The sequence below is a fragment of the Cotesia typhae genome, unplaced genomic scaffold (assembly GCF_013202065.1).
Source record: "Cotesia typhae breed Kobodo isofemale line unplaced genomic scaffold, CoteBio_Ctyphae scaffold_58, whole genome shotgun sequence".
Taxonomy (NCBI): Eukaryota; Metazoa; Arthropoda; class Insecta; order Hymenoptera; family Braconidae; genus Cotesia; species Cotesia typhae.
In genome coordinates this window covers 279,969-296,362 of record NW_027423778.1, presented here as the reverse complement: position 1 = coordinate 296,362, position 16,394 = coordinate 279,969, and the positions used below count along the sequence as shown (strand labels likewise).

General features: G+C 27.4%; 2 protein-coding genes across 4 annotated transcripts; both read left to right on the top strand.

Annotated features, from left to right (window-relative positions):
- The first annotated feature begins 641 nt into the window (after window positions 1–641).
- Pgi (glucose-6-phosphate isomerase) lies at window positions 642–3,674 on the top strand. Its single transcript, XM_074257995.1, has 10 exons — window positions 642–920; window positions 1,099–1,192; window positions 1,291–1,482; window positions 1,657–1,737; window positions 1,821–2,036; window positions 2,097–2,336; window positions 2,424–2,723; window positions 2,808–3,036; window positions 3,101–3,167; window positions 3,250–3,674. Exons 1-10 carry the CDS (start codon window positions 790–792, stop codon window positions 3,368–3,370), a joined length of 1,671 nt encoding a protein of 556 aa, XP_074114096.1. The 5' UTR covers window positions 642–789; the 3' UTR covers window positions 3,371–3,674.
- Window positions 3,675–4,950: 1,276 nt separating this feature from the next.
- Dolk (Dolichol kinase) lies at window positions 4,951–15,419 on the top strand. 3 transcript variants are annotated; one of them, XM_074257980.1, is made up of 7 exons: window positions 4,951–5,229; window positions 5,343–5,593; window positions 9,435–9,655; window positions 13,109–13,297; window positions 13,379–13,588; window positions 13,674–14,001; window positions 14,078–15,419. In XM_074257980.1, the coding sequence occupies exons 2-7, from the start codon at window positions 5,407–5,409 to the stop codon at window positions 14,209–14,211; spliced, it is 1,269 nt and encodes a 422-aa protein (XP_074114081.1). In that variant the 5' UTR covers window positions 4,951–5,229; window positions 5,343–5,406; the 3' UTR covers window positions 14,212–15,419. The 3 variants fall into 3 exon arrangements, with proteins under 3 accessions (XP_074114081.1, XP_074114080.1, XP_074114082.1); XM_074257979.1 differs by having other exon boundaries at window positions 4,954–5,245; window positions 14,078–15,292; XM_074257981.1 differs by lacking the exon at window positions 13,109–13,297 and having other exon boundaries at window positions 4,954–5,245; window positions 14,078–15,296.
- Window positions 15,420–16,394: the final 975 nt, after the last annotated feature.

The following is a 16,394-nucleotide window of genomic DNA, read 5'->3' as shown; positions in this document are numbered from 1 at the left end:
TGGATATTATTATCACAACCAAGAAAGATTATTTTTGACAAGTTTTCCATAATAATTGTTATCATTTATTGTTATTATGAATTCTTTACTGTTTTTATTTTTGTATGGAGGGTAGAGGAACTATAACGTCTATCTCCTCTACCCTCCATATATTTTTGTCAAGCTCCTCTAGCTCCTCGTACGTCATACTATCTATATTTTAACGGTGGCAGCGCTGTGGAGTAACAAAATTAATTGGCGCATGCGCGCTTATAATTAAAAATCTATGAATTATTTCTAAAAAAATTAAATAAAAAGATAAAAACAATCGAACAAATAATTTAATTAATCGAACAAATGATAAAAAAAAAAAGCTATCGATTAAAAAAAAAAAAAATTAGATTTGGAATATGTTGCGCCAACTTATAAGAGTAAATTTAATTAATTTTTTAAAAATAAACATTAATCGAACAAATAATAATTTTTGACGAACAAATAAGAACAAACGACGAACAAACGATTTGTTTATAATAAAATAATAAAAATAATTTTTTAGCCGCCAGGTTCAGGGAGCTCCAGATCGTGCGATTTTTTTACCCCCACTTTGTACCGCTTTCAATGTAGTCAAATGAGAGTGTCCTACAAAGTGGGGGTAAGAAAAGAGCACGTTCTGGCCACACTGGTCAGACGTTTTTTCAAGCCGAAATCTTGATTGTTCAAGTTCTCAAGGACAACCGAGGACACAAGTCTTAAAGATATTTCTTACAGTTTTGACAATTACCAAAAAAATTTTTAACAAGATAAGATAAAATGGATCTCAAACAAAAGCTTACTGAAGAAAATTCTTGGAAACAATTAGAAGAATATTTTTTTGGTACTGGTTCTAAAATTAAAATTTCTGATTTATTCCAACAAGACCCAGAAAGATTTAACAAGTTTAGGTAATTAAATTTTAAATAGCGTATTTATCGTACATTTAAAATTATTACTGTATAAACATAGACATCATATTTGTTTTAAATTTAGTATTTATCTTCTATTAATGCATGATGTAATTCGCTTAACTATTGAATACACATATGTTAATAATAAATGACTGTCATTCATTTATGAATTTAGTCTAATACTCCAAACTCCTGATGATGGACCTATACTACTTGATTATTCCAAAAACCGAATTGATGACAAAGTTTTGAGTCTCTTATTTAATTTGGTAGGTTTTGAATTAAGAATTACGCACTGATTTATTTTTATTATCCAATGATATTTGTAACAAAAATTAATGAAAAAAAATGCAATTATTTGTTCTAGGCACGAGCACGTCAAGTTGAGAAAGCACGAGATGCAATGTTTGTCGGAGAAAAAATAAACTTTACGGAAAATCGTGCGGTATTACATATTGCTCTTCGTAATCAGCAAAATACTCCTATTCTTGTAAATGGAAAAGATGTGATGCCAGATGTAAACGCTGTGTTACAACATATGAAAGAATTCACTGACCAAGTAAAATTAGACTTTATTACTATCTGAAGTAAAATGATCTTTAAACTAACTAATATCTAAGAATTTTTTGTCTTTTTTTTTAAATATATATATAAATCTATTATATACAAAGTAATAGTTTATGCAGTTGATTAAAATTTGAATGGGAATAAATTTATTTCAATTTTATTGTAGGTTATTACTGGAGAATGGAAAGGTTTTACAGGTAAACCAATTACAGATGTTGTTAATATTGGCATTGGTGGTTCCGATTTGGTAATGAAGCTGTGTGCTAAACTGTATTTGATAAATAGTGAAGATTGCATTTTAAAAATAAAATAATTCTAATTGTTTTACAGGGTCCTCTTATGGTAACTGAGGCATTGAAGCCTTACCACTGTGGACCGAGAGTTCATTTTGTGAGTAACATTGATGGTACGCACATAGCTGAGACTCTAAAAAAATTAAATCCTGAAACTGCTCTTTTTATTATTGCATCCAAAACATTTACAACTCAAGAGACGATTACCAACGCTACTTCAGCAAAATTATGGCTCTTAGAACACTTGAAAAATGTAAGATTTTTCGTGTTATAAAGTATCTTCATTTTACCAATAACAAGTTCAAAAATATAGGAATCAGCGGTAGCATCTCATTTTGTTGCATTATCAACGAACAATCAAAAAGTCAAAGAGTTTGGAATTGATGAAAAGAACATGTTCGGTTTTTGGGATTGGGTTGGTGGACGTTATTCTTTATGGTCAGCAATTGGTTTATCAATTTCACTAGCTATTGGATTTAATAACTTCAAAAAATTATTGAACGGAGCAAATTTTATGGATCAACATTTTCGTACTGCTCCATTACATCAAAATGTATTCTACAATTTACTTTATTATTTTTATGATTGTAATTATTTTTCAATGTATCCATGTAATTAAAAGTATCATTAATATTTTTAGGCGCCTGTCGTTCTTGCTTTGTTGGGAATTTGGTACCACAATTTTTTCAAAGCTGAAACTCATTCACTCTTACCTTATGATCAGTATCTTCATAGATTTGCTGCTTATTTCCAACAAGGTGATATGGAAAGTAATGGAAAATATGTTACTCGTTCGGGAACGACAGTAAATTATACTACTGGACCAATTGTTTGGGGAGAACCTGGCACCAATGGTCAACACGCATTTTATCAATTAATTCATCAAGGTACTAGATTAGTACCAGCAGATTTCATTGCTCCTGTGCTATCTCATAACAAGGTAATATGCATCTAATATTTTCAAATTTGTACAACTATTTATTAATTTTCATACAAAATGTAACATCTGAAGTTTTTAATACAGGTTCAAGGTGATTTACATCACAAAATATTACTTGCTAATTTTCTTGCACAAACTGAGGCTCTCATGAAAGGAAAAAGTGTTGATCAAGCACGAGAAGAGCTTCTAAGCTCCGGATTGAGTTCGGAACAAATAAATTTCATACTACCACATAAAATTTTTGAAGGTAATCGGCCAACAAATAGTATCCTGGTAAAAAGGATTACTCCCTTTACTTTGGGTGCATTAATCGGTAAGTTTATGTAATTATGATGAATATTTATGTATTACCATATAATTTTGATATTATTTTTTAGTAATGTACGAGCACAAAATTTTTGTACAAGGAATAATTTGGGATATAAACTCTTTCGATCAATGGGGGTAACGATTTTTTTTTCATTATTTATTTAACTTGTTTTATAGACCTGATTAAATATTAATAGATTATGAACTTTTTTTTCAGTGTTGAATTGGGAAAACAACTTGCTAAAGCTATAGAGCCAGAATTAAATAATAAAGATAAGATAACCAGCCACGACACATCAACTAATGGTCTAATAGATTTTATCAAGTCTAACAGTTAAATAATAATACAAATTTCTGATTTTATTATGAAGTTAGAATCATATAGTTGAGTGTTTATTACTGAATTTCTTCATCAGCAATAGTTACCATAAAGTTATACAATAAATGATAATTAATAAATTATTAATTCATATATATATTTTATATATCTATAAAAAAAATTTTTAATTTTCTGTATCATGTCTATTAAAAGGCCTAAAAGAATATGTATTGAACAGTGTTTTCATGAAATGTAAGAAAAGTTATTGTGTATACATGTCTACACGGTAAAGAATTATAATTATATGTACGTTTCTATCAATATGTTTCCGTCTTCTTATTATCCCATGTATTCACACTCGGATGTTTCTATACTCGGTAACTACATTATAAATAATAGTTTTGTTCAATGATGTTTTATTAAATTTCAAGAAAATTTATGAAAGTTTTAATTTAAATTTCTTTCGTAAAGCTTGCGAAAATATTGAATGATATTCTAGAACTAATGAATTATACAAGCATTTTTTAAATAAAGTATTGAGGAATCTTCTCTAAATTATGGATGCGGTAAACGCGGACGATTCAGGTAACAAATATTTCGACGACACTGACATAGGACTTAGTATGTTTCAGTGTATGCTTTACTTGAAAACTGTCATATTAAAAATATGTCTCCAAAATTATTTAAATTGAAGCAGATACACATAATTGCTAAAAGTACATTTTCATTGGAGTCTTGTACAGATACTTATTGTATAAGACACTTTTCTGAGAAAATTAATCCTCATGTATATAAGTAAAAAACAATTTATCATTGAAAATTAAATTTATATTATTTTATCATATTTAAACAAAAATTTTTTCAAACTGTTCAATAAATAGTTTTGCTTTTATCATTTTTCTGTTTATAGTTTTACAAATTCCAGTCACAGTATGATCATTATTTGTTTATTTATTTTTTGTTTTGAAAATCAGTCAATTATATATATATATTTATGTACATCATATTAATATTAATATGAATCTATCATTATTCGTTTATTAATCCATATGAAAAACTATTCTTTAGTTAAACTAAGACGTTAATATTATTTAATAATTATAAGATATTCTAAAAGTATTGTTTATTTATCTAACAAATGGTCCCAGTGTTGGTTGTTTTAAGGCTTTATGCTTTCTATTTCGTATTTATTATATCTCATAATTTATGACCTATTGAGAATATTTAGCTAAAATGATTTTAACTAGGAAAACCCTTGAGAAATGTTCAACACGTGTTTTCCTTTTTATGAGTTTTCACAAAAGTCTAGTTGTTAAGTAACACGTGTGCATTCTATTCAAGTACTTTTTATGTTTTCTGGGAAGTTTTAGTAAATGGTTTTGTTTATTGTATCTTTTGAGAGAGTGTTTAAACTAAATTTATGAGTTGCAACGGTTTTTGAGATTCCAAGATAAAAGACTTGCTTTATACTTATATTTAAATAGAGTTAAGTAATTTGAATTTAAATTAATTACCGCGTAATGAATTGACAACGTCACCTATGATATTTTAGGATATAACATTCAGTCTTATGGTACTTTTTTTTTCAATTTTGGTTAAATTAGTATATTTCGATACTCATGGTTCAATAAAATTTCAGTTCCGAAACGATTTATCAGTTTTAATTTACGGATAATAATTTTCTCTCAACTTGAAAAGCTTGGATCAATGAATGCGATTATACAAACAAGACACGAAGAGGGGAAATATGTAGATTTTTTTTTGGTATCAATTAATGTGAAAACTTATTTTTTCGCAAGTGTTGAAGAAAAATTATGGAAATAATTACGATGACATATTATTCTATTGAACTCAAGATTTTACAAAATTTAAGAAAAAGTAATATAATACACCGGTAATTATATGTCGCACTTTTCAAAGTATTACAATAAAAAGAAATTAAACTTAACCTTAACTGTTTTTCTAATAATTTATTATTTTTGTTCTTATAGGTCCAAATCAAATTCAGGGTTATGGTTAGGATTATTAATTGGCACTTGTGCTCTAATAACATTTATGAAGGAAGATAGTAGTTATTCAGAAATATGTTTGCTTACTGGTCTAACAGGATTAGGATTGATTATGAGCTGTATTTGTTTGATTTTTCAACTTTATATTGATACATCTAGTAAAGATTTTCAGCTATTGTATTTTCTACCAGCCAGTTTAACATCAATGTTGTATTTACTTTGGGCAAATAAAGGTATCTATTACAGTTATTCAATGATATCAATTAATTTTAAAAATTAGACATTATCATTACCTTTTTTTCTAAACCTCGTAACTGAAAAATCGCTAATTAAAAATGATATTGAAATTAATAGACATCTATCAGATTTTCATATCATCTGAATGATTAAACAAAAATCTTTCATTAAAAAATATCACATAAAAAAACTAAAAAAAAATTTAAGTGTAAATTGTAAGAAAATACTTATTTTTTATTATTGATTTGTAATAAAAATAGAAAAAATTGTCAGGTGTCAGCTGATTTCAGTATTATGACTAAAATACAATTAGTATAAATGAAATCAGCTCTAAAGTAATTAGGCGTAGGTATTAAATAATTTCTATAAATAGTTGTTACGAGTCATTACAATAAAAACAGGTAATAGAGTTAGATTAAATTAAACTTTTTATGTAGTGCATTTTATTCTACATTTAAAGTTAAAATGGCTACAGAGATTCAGTATCTCTATCAATATTAAATCTATGTCCAGGAACTAAAAAATTTAATCTTAACTATTTTTATTGAGGAGTCCGTATTAATAATTAATAATACTTTCGCAATAGTTTTTTTTATTTATTATTTATTATCTTAAATAGCTACAAACTTTTTTATAACAAGGAGGGGCATGGATAATTTTATGCATTGAAGATAAATCAGTAAAAAAATGAAAATTATCCACAACAAAAAGAGAAAATATCACGAGCTAAAAGAAATTACAAAAAATACAGAAAGCGCTACAATTACTAAGAGAATACTTTCGTAATGTAAATGAGGCATTCCACGCGAAATCAGACACCACTTGGCTTCTGCATCTCCGATTTTTATCAAAATTTTTCATATTATAGTATCACTCGAGAGAGGTCTTCCTTATTTTTTTAAATCTTTTTTAAGTTATCGATAAAGAATTTGTCTTTTTAAACGTACTTTTGGAATAGAAAATTACTAACAATTTTTAAAATCTATGTCAATGAAATTTTTGGGTTTCAATATGAAATATTGATATTTAAACACTGGCGGGCCTAAAATGTCTTATGTCTTTATGTATATATGTATGTTAGGTGTGTGTGTGTGTGTGTGTGTGTGTGTCTTTTATAACTTTTGAACAGCTTGACCGATTCCATCGCGGTTGGCGCCATTCGAAATGGCTTGACTTAAATTTAGAATTCAATTTGGATTGATTCGGACCTGTAGATTTGTAGAAATCTAAAAACAACTACAAAAAAAAATTTTTTCAAATGTGGTTTTTTTCAAATATCTTCTAAACCGCTTTACTGATCAATTCCAAAAACTAATCAGCATTTTACATCGAAAAACCACGTCAATTGCCACCAAGCCGGTCAAAACCGGTTGATTCGTTCGTGAGTTATCGTTGACAAAAAAAATCGAAAAAAGTGATTTTTGCGAATAACACCGGAATTTCCAGTCTGCTGAATTTATGTTCTAAATTATATCATAGAATTTGAGAAACTACATCAAATACTGCCAACCGCGTGAAAATCTGTTTATTAATTCAGAAGTTATTGCGGTTTGAAAATTCAAAAAATAGTGTTTTATTAAACTTCTATCAGACTTTCGAGCTCGAAGAGTTCAAACACGTCATATGTGTAGTTTTTAGCGCTTAGATATGGAGTTAATGGGAAGTTGCAGGGATGGCCTTTTGGGGTCAACCGTTTTCCTCATTTTTTTGGAAGCTGCAGAACTTCTAGCAGAACTTCTAGCAGGATTATTTGAAGTGAAAAAAAAAAATATGTGCTTTAGCTAAGACTTCAAACTAAGACTTGGAAAAAGGAAAAAAATGAAAATTGAATTTTTGGCGTAGGTTTTTACAACAAAATGAAAAATTTGGCTAAAATTTCGCGGCATTTTTTTTTTTAATTGTTGTAATTAAAAAAAAAAATCCGTCATCCCAGACCTTCTAAATTAAATCTCGAAGATTTGTCTAAAATTTCGTCAAGATCAGTTTAGTTCTCAAGAAATCTTGACAACCGTCTTCGAAAACATAGTTTTGAGAAAAATGCGTTTAAAGTTTTGAGTGACAGTACAACAGCACTTTTAGCACGCAAATTTTTAAAACTGTATCTCTGATACTATTAGGACTATAACTTTAGAACAATATTCTAGAGATATTTTAGAATTAAATAAAACATAAAAAAAACATCGATTTTTTGAAACCGTGAAACCCATGTATCCCTTAATAATTTTCAATTATAAAAAATTCAGTCACACGGTTTAAGTAGAAATTAAGGGACGTAATATAATATTGAATATTAACTATAAATATATGGGTCATTCCATGTCAAATCGACAAATAGTTGGAATCGATCCCTTTCGATTTGGACAAATTTTCGTCAAAATTTTTCTTTTATTATATAACGAAGTTCTGTCAAATGAAAAAAAAATTTTTAATTTTTTTTCAAAAGATATGCAAATTTAAAACTTCGTGATTTTTCCAGTTTTTCAATTTTTTTTTTTTTTTTTTTTTGTTATAGTTCGAACACTATTATAGATACAGGGATGGCTTTTCGTTTATTAGGAAAGGGACACTTGGGACTATTGAAAAAAAAAATATTTTGGGCAAAAATTGAAAAAAATGTCAAATTTTGAATTCTTAAAAATCCTCAAAAATGATGATCGACGTTAAAATGTTGACTCAATTTTTTTTGTATAATACCTTGTACTAATCTTAAAAGATTCTGAAATTTTTTGATGGGTATTTTTTTTGTAAATGTGAATTTTGGAATTTAAAAAAAAATTCTTTTTTTGGTTTTTTGCAACTTCTAAACAAGGTAAAGTTATGCAAATACATAGTAACGTAATTTTGAGCATTAAAAAATTAAATGCATGGCTTGGGAATATTAAATAATCAATTAATTTGAACTTTTTTTAATTTTTTGGACATAATCTTAAAGTCACCCTTGACCAGATATTAATTTTTAATAAAAATCAAAAATAATGTGATGAGAATATCAATTTTTTTTCGTTTTTTCAAATACTTATTTACTGACAAGTTTCTACACATTAATATTTTTCAATCTCAAATTTAAAATTATTTCTATGTTGATAAGACGATAAGTGGCATCAACAACTTTAAATGAAGTAAAAAAAAAGGACAAATGATAAATTATATCATGCGTTCAGGATACCTTTAAGATTATGTCCAAAAAATTAAAATAAGTTCAAATTAATTTATCATTTGATATTTCCACGTCATGCATTTTATTTTTCAATGTTCAAAATTACAGTACTATGTATTTGCATAACTTAACCTTATATAGAGGTTGCAAAAAAGGAAAAAAAAAAGATTTTTTTTTGGAATGCAAAAATTCATATTTAAAAAAAAACGCCCATCTAAAAATTTCAGGATTTTTAAAGATCAGTTCAAAGTATTAGACAAAAAAATTGAGCCAAAATTTTAACGTCGATCATTATTTTTGACGATTTTCAAAAATTCAAAATTTGGCATTTTTCAAAATTTTTTTCCAAAAATTTTATTTTTTTTTTCGATAGCTCCTAGTGCTTCTTTTCAAACAAACGAAAGGCCATTCCTGTATCTATTATAATTCGAGATATTACAAAAACAAAATTGAAAAACTGGAAAAATTGTGAAATTTTGAATTTGCATATCTTTTGAAAAAAAAATTTTTTATTTTCTTTCCTTTGGCAGAACTTCGTTATATGATAAAACAAAATTTCTGACCAAATTTTGTCTAAATCGAAAGTCGTCGATTCCAACTATTTGTCGATTTGACATGGAATGTCCCATTTAAAAAATTACAACTACATACTATTGTTTATTTGTAATACTTTATTGCAGATTTATTAGTAAGTGTAATCTGGGGTTTAGGAGTTGGAACTTTAAGTACTTGGGGAGTATTACAACTGATGACTTATTTACCGGGGTGCTTTACATTAGGTGAATGTATCGTGGTAATGCATGGAGTTATACTATTTCTTTTATCGAGTGGAGCAAATTTATCTTTACGATATCATTTACCTCCTTTGCATGATGATGACATCGCTACGACAATTTTACAGGTGAGAAATGTTATTAATGTCAGCATGATAGGTTTGTAATACCTAGGTAAAATAATATATTTTAAAATTCTGAAAGTGAAGATATTAAAAGTCACGTTCTGGATTACGATGTGACGGTTGTAATTTTTCATACAATTTTTTTTTGTGTATCATATTTATTTCCTACCAACACTTTTAAATTTATTTGCAGAAATACTAAAAAATATTCATCAGATTCAAAGGGTCATTAATAATATCAGTACCCCCGTATAACGTCAACTATTTTCTTTTGCTAGCAAGAGATATACAGCCTGTATGTTTATAGGTCTGCAATCGATTCATAGTAATTTTTAAATTTAAATTAATCATCGATATTTAGCTATCTGTCTTACCAGAGAATTAAATAGTTCAACCAAAGTCACATCATTTTTACAATCACTGCTTGATCTCATAATGATTCCAAAAATTCTATTGACCCTAGCTATGATGTTATTTATTCATCTCTCGAAAGACAACTTACTGTCAACAAAAATATAAAAATCTCGAATTCCTTGAAATTGATTAGTAATTTCCGCACAAATTTAATATTTGTGGTGATCAGTTACTATGCACTGGTTGAATTTAATCATAGCACACTTCTCAACATTCACTTTCAACTTATTTAGTTTACTCTATCTACACAATTTTTTAATGTTTTTTTGTAAAGTATATCTGTTACCATCATTTTTAATGTACCTAAATATTTTTGAATCATCAGAAAAATGCGAAAAGTCCTCAATTAATATATTGCCTACATCACAGTAAAAAATTTTGTGTAAAATTAACACAATTTTTATGTTAAAAACGGTCCACACAATATTTGTGTTGAATTTCAACACAAAAAAAATATGTTAAATCTTTAACAGAAATTTTGTGTCAGAATTTTACTCTAGAGAAAAACAAATAATCTAACACAATTTAAGTGTTAACAGTAACACAAAATAAATGTTAACTTATGAATGTTAATTAATCAACGCTAATTTCTATAAACAGTCCAATATCATAAAAAATGAAAGTTTTTTTGATAACAATTGATATTAATGTCGGTTTTAATTGAAAACGAAGATTAGGTGAATAATTTAAAATACAGAAATTCACAATATTTACTGCAAAATTAGATTTATTGGTAGAGTTAGTATAAGAACTTAATTATTATTATCACATATTGTTTAATTATAAAAAATAGTTTGTAATTATAACTAAAGTATTTGCATATTGATATAGTTCCCAGCTTTTAGTATACGGTAAATCCATCACATTGACAATAAACGTTTCACATGATGGTTCAATAGAGTAACCAAAACAAGACGGTAGAATATTTTTAGTTTTCCAAGATTCACATATTATAAAATATTCGGAGTCGTTATTAAAGAACGCTAAAGTTTTACTAAAAACTGGTAAATCATCTGCGAAAGACGTGCAAATAAATTTGGTCCATACTTTATCACTCTCCAATTCCATAATGAACAAAATATTCTTTTTTTTCTCAGAATCATTTGATTGAGAATCAAAGTTTCCAAGTGAATAATCATTCATCTACAAAAAATTTTTATTAAAAATATAACTAATGTCAACAAAAAAATTCAGACGAAATTTTACTAAATAAAAATTCGAAGTTGAATTTTTCTTTTTAATTTTATATTTCAATTTTTTTTTTTTTTTTTAGAAAAAAAAATATAAATTATTCAAAGGTTGACATGTTTGATTTTTTTTAATAAAAATGTGACAAACAGATTTTTTTATTTTATAGGAATAATGTGAAAAAGTAAGGTTATATGGAAGCATTAAATATTATGTAATTATTGCAAGCTACAACTTACTGTATTAAAAATTTTTTTCTTCAGTAGTTATCTTCACTAAATTTCTTTTCTTCACACTAGTCAAAACTTTATTTTAAATAATTATACCAATAAATTAGATGGAGACTTTAACGAACGAAAATAAAGTAACAATTGTAATGGAAACGCTAACTAACCGTTTGCCGCGTAACCTCAAGAAAAGACGCGTCCTAATAACACAAGCTTTGTGTTACCGTTTGCTGGACAACACAAAATTTGTGTTGATTTTTAAGTAACACACAAAAAGTGTTATAAAAGATGTATTAACACATTTTTATGTTAAAAATATGTAACACAAATAAAAGTGTCAAGTTAACATAAAAAAATCAACATAATCATTTCTAACACAGACCGTTTTTAACATAAATACTAAAAATTTTTTATTGTGTATGTAGTTTAAAAATATACAGAACAGTATTAGTCCCAAATAATTTTTGTGGAGCATCAAACGATGGCCTGAACTCCTTGGAGATGAAATCCATAATCTTGACTCGTAATTTTTTTCCTTTTAGGTATGATGAAAATCAATTCGTAATTTTCCTGAAATCCCATATTTTTTAAGCTTAATCAGAAGAACTTCGTGATTTGCCATGTCGAAGGCTTTATTGAAGTCCGTTACAGTGTACGTACATCTATTTTCTCCAACTTGCTCTTTACTACATCGTATTGTTGATTAAAAAACATTTCCCTGAACCAGAATTCAATGCTGTTGAGAATCATCTTTTTATAAAGTTTGAGGAAAGTCAGACTACACCAGGATATCAACTTTGTTTTTGGTCAGAGGATCATCTTTCCCATAAATACGACTAAAAATTCTGCAAAAAGCTTTCATACATCCTTTACTCTTTCAGCCTTGCTGTCGTTCGAATCCATTGTACACAAAATCCCCCTATCTGAGTCTCTTTTCATCATGAGATGTTTCCAAAAATAGGTTGAGTCTAAGTTAATACTTCCTTCAGCATTATTCGTAAAATCTCTATAATAATTTATGAAATTAGTTTACACGCGTACCTTAGTTTACTGAACTTTTCGCAATTTTAATAACAACCTGTGCTCTTGTTAGATGCTGCCCTTTTGGTTTTTATTTTGCTAATCAGAGATCTGCTAAACCAGCAAGGATAGTTAAAGCCTTTTATCACAGGTCGAGGACGGAAAGCTTCCATTATTACCCAGATAACAATGTTGATATTGACGAAAATAAAACGTTTAAAAATAGATGTCTTGTTTTAGGTATATTTTAATAAACAGTTGAGAGTCAAAAATCTTACTTTTTAACTGGGTCAAAAAAAAATTACACAAACTCAAAATTGCTCTAAAATAATACAGAATAAAATGATCTTAAAAAGCTTTATATAGGTTTCAGATCGTTTTGGTACGATAATTAAAAAATTATTGATACAAAAAAATATTAAACTCAAAATCTTAAAACTTGAAACTTGGAGCTTCAATAAGTTTTAATAATTTTTTATTTTTTAAATTTTTACCTGAAAATTTTAATCATGTATTATATTTTTTCATTCTTGTATCTTATACGTAAAATCAAGTCGATAGTTTTTGTTTTTTTTTTAATTTATTTAATAATAATTTTTAATTTTAGGTGGGCATTCTTTACATTGGATTATTATCTTTATTTTGTGTCTCTTATCCTAAATTACGATCTGCAAAGTTATTTTATTCAATAACTTTTGGATTGTTGATACTGGTGGTAATACCTGTGTTACACATTTTATTGGATCAAAGTCCATTATTATGGATGTTGTTTTTTGTGTTCGGAAATTTTAGGAAAGTAAATATTGAAACATTTATCTAAGTGTCATTAAATTAGTTAAAAAAGAATATTAATTTTTTTACATTTTTATTTGTATAGATATTTCTGATTATGTATTGGACTGTATGTCTGTTGATTGGAATTATTATTATAACTCATCAAATATTATCTGAATCATCAGCAAGTACAATCGAACGAAAAACTTTTCATATTTTAGCAGTGTTAGTCTATATCCCAGGATTAATATGGGAACCAACATTACTTTATCTTGCAAGTGGAATTGTTATGATTTTATTCATGATGTTTGAGGTATTGAAACATATAGCAATTCATCGCTTTATTCAATAATTATGAATATGATATCTGATTTAATAATTAGAATATTCATTTTTAGCTAATGCGACTGATAAACTTACCGCCACTGAATAAAGTTTTAAAACTTGGATTTTCAGCATTTGTAGATGAAAAAGATTCATTTATTTCGTTAACGCCATTATATCTTCATGTTGGGTTATCATTTCCTTTATGGATGCCATCAAGTAATATTGATTTGTTACCTTTAATTAGTGGAGTCACCGTATTAGGAATAGGTGATTCAGCAGCTAGTTTCATTGGCAGTAAATATGGAAAACATAAATGGCCAGAAACATCAAAAACAGTAGAAGGTACTATCGCTTGTATTCTAAGTCAGCTATTATTCATTTATGGATTAGCAATAATAGGTAAGTTATAGATAAATCTTTACATTTTAATTAGTTTGACTTTCACATTTAATATATTGATCTTCCACTCGTTTAGGCGTCATTCCGAGTGGGTGGGTTCTTGTTAAAAGTACTCTTGCAATAATTGCAGTATCAATCATTGAAGCGCGAACTAATCAAGTTGATAATCTCGCTCTACCTCTTCTTTTATATATTTTTTTGATAACTTAACTATTTTTACGTTTTATATACAAAAATTTGTACATAACAAATTCTAACACAAGTCTGAACAAAGAAGCATGGGTGAAATGTTCAATTTTTATAACTTTTAATACAAAACCAATAACAATTCAGTAAAAAATAATAATAATTAACTTTCTATCAAGTATCATCTAAAAAATTATTGTTTGGAGTGCTTTAAGATATTCTTCAGTATGCAATGACGAAATTTACTCAACAATCTAACTTTTGAAGATGATACATAAGTTATTTAATATGCTTTTTCCTATCTTTGTATTAGATTTTTTACAAAAATAGTCATTTCTTACTCAAATCGGTAATAACGGTTACTATCAATTTAGATGAAATAATTATTTATAATAATAAATCATTTTTTATAGTAGAAATTTAACAAAACTCATAGATTTAATACATTTTTCTTATTAGAATCGCATTTCTGAAATAAAATATTAAGAATATTTTTGTAAAGAAAATAAAAATTTGGATTTTCATAATTTTAATATTGAAATTATTTTTCCAATTACCCGTGATCCTGATCATATTCAAATTATTTATAAAATATTTCCTTGAAAATAAAAAGTACTTGAGTACAAAAAATAATAAAATAAAACAGAAAAAAAAAATTACTTTTTTACACGCTTTATATCAGCTTTTCACTTCTATGTCTGTAACCGACTTCTTTGGGCTTGACTTTGACCCACTTCAAGCGGTCAGATTTTATTTAAACTTCGTAGACTTATCGAGGACTGATGACAATACACTAATTTGATAAGATTATTCCATTATCCTAATTAGGATCGTCAGGATTACAGTTGACGCTCTCTGTATTTTACTCTCCCGTACAGACCATTCCCTGTACTTGACTCGTCTTTGTCCAGAAGAGCGATGTAAAATCGTCAAATACAGGGAGAGAACGTGGTCAAGTACAGGGAGCGTCGACTGTAATTGACTTTTTCACGCATCCTTTGCGTGAGAGTAAGAAAGATAGAACAAGCGCGTAGCCTTGCGCATGCGTAACTTTCTGATTCGAGCCCTCGGCTCGGCACAATAGTCATAATTACAGTTACTAATAGTAATCACGGAATTAATAGTAGATTAAAATAAATAATAGTTTTAAAAAACTAAAAAACATGCTTTGTATAGAAAACCAAACAAAAAAATAGAAAATAAATTTTAATTAGTAATAGTGTAAGAAATTTTAATAAATATAAATTAGTAATAGTGTAAATAAGAAAAAAATTTATTTTATATAAAAAAAGCGTGGGGTACTTTTTAAGATTTTATATCGAAATGATAATCCTTCTACTCATATCTGTTAATAAAATATTTGTAACTATTGACACCATGCACTCCGCGCTTTTTTTTTTTTTTTAAATAAAATACATTTTTTTCTTAATTAAAATATATTTTCTATTTTTTTAGTTTGGTTTTCTATATAAAGCGTGTTTTTTAGTTTTTTTAAACTGATATTTTTTAAAGTGTGTTTAACACTTGATTGATTACAGAGGCTTTAAAGAAGTCTCGATGAGAGAAGTTGTTGAGTATTATACCTCAAATCATCTCTTTTAACGCCACCTTGCTTTTGTTATAAACGAGCGTGTACCTCTATGCAAAGTGTGTAGGTCAAATTATTACGTGATTACCTGCAGCTGCGACAATTATCGCGCCTTTTGTTTTGTTGAATAACCAATTGGTTTATATATATATACAACTTAGTCATTCAATGTAATATCTTTTCAATCTTGGCATATTTTATGATAAAAGTGTAATACTTCAATGAACATTTAATGTAAGATATTATAAGAGATCTGGAATGGACTCCAATAATTATAGAATAAACCTGCTGGTCTTGTTAACTGTGTCTATCTGACGACAGTAGTTGTTCCAAAACATTTCTGAACATCTCTACTTGAATTTCTAAAGTTGAAAATTCTCTGCCATGGTAAATTTACAATTTATTTTCAGAAAAGAATGGCTACCAAATCGCTTTTTCGGGTCGACTCTATCCACTTTGCAACTGTTTTCCTATCAACTACTACAGTAGAATGACATAAGTAAAACTAATAAATTTTACAGCAACTATTTTTTAACTTTCCGCTAAGAAAATCGAAGATTTTCAAAAATCAGGAAGTTATTGTTTTCACCCCGATTTGCCAAAATCGAGTTTTCATCAG

Bases quoted from the DNA above. Each gene is read 5' to 3' on its own strand.
- Pgi (XM_074257995.1), top strand. From the start codon at position 790: ATGGATCTCAAACAAAAGCTTACTGAAGAAAATTCTTGGAAACAATTA. The intron at 1,483-1,656 runs GTAAAATTAGAC...ATTTTATTGTAG, and splicing joins TGAAAGAATTCACTGACCAA to GTTATTACTGGAGAATGGAA. The intron at 2,037-2,096 runs GTAAGATTTTTC...TCAAAAATATAG, and splicing joins TCTTAGAACACTTGAAAAAT to GAATCAGCGGTAGCATCTCA.
- Dolk (XM_074257979.1), top strand. From the start codon at position 5,166: ATGGAAATAATTACGATGACATATTATTCTATTGAACTCAAGATTTTA. The intron at 5,594-9,434 runs GTATCTATTACA...ACTTTATTGCAG, and splicing joins TTTACTTTGGGCAAATAAAG to ATTTATTAGTAAGTGTAATC. The intron at 13,589-13,673 runs GTATTGAAACAT...ATTCATTTTTAG, and splicing joins TTTTATTCATGATGTTTGAG to CTAATGCGACTGATAAACTT.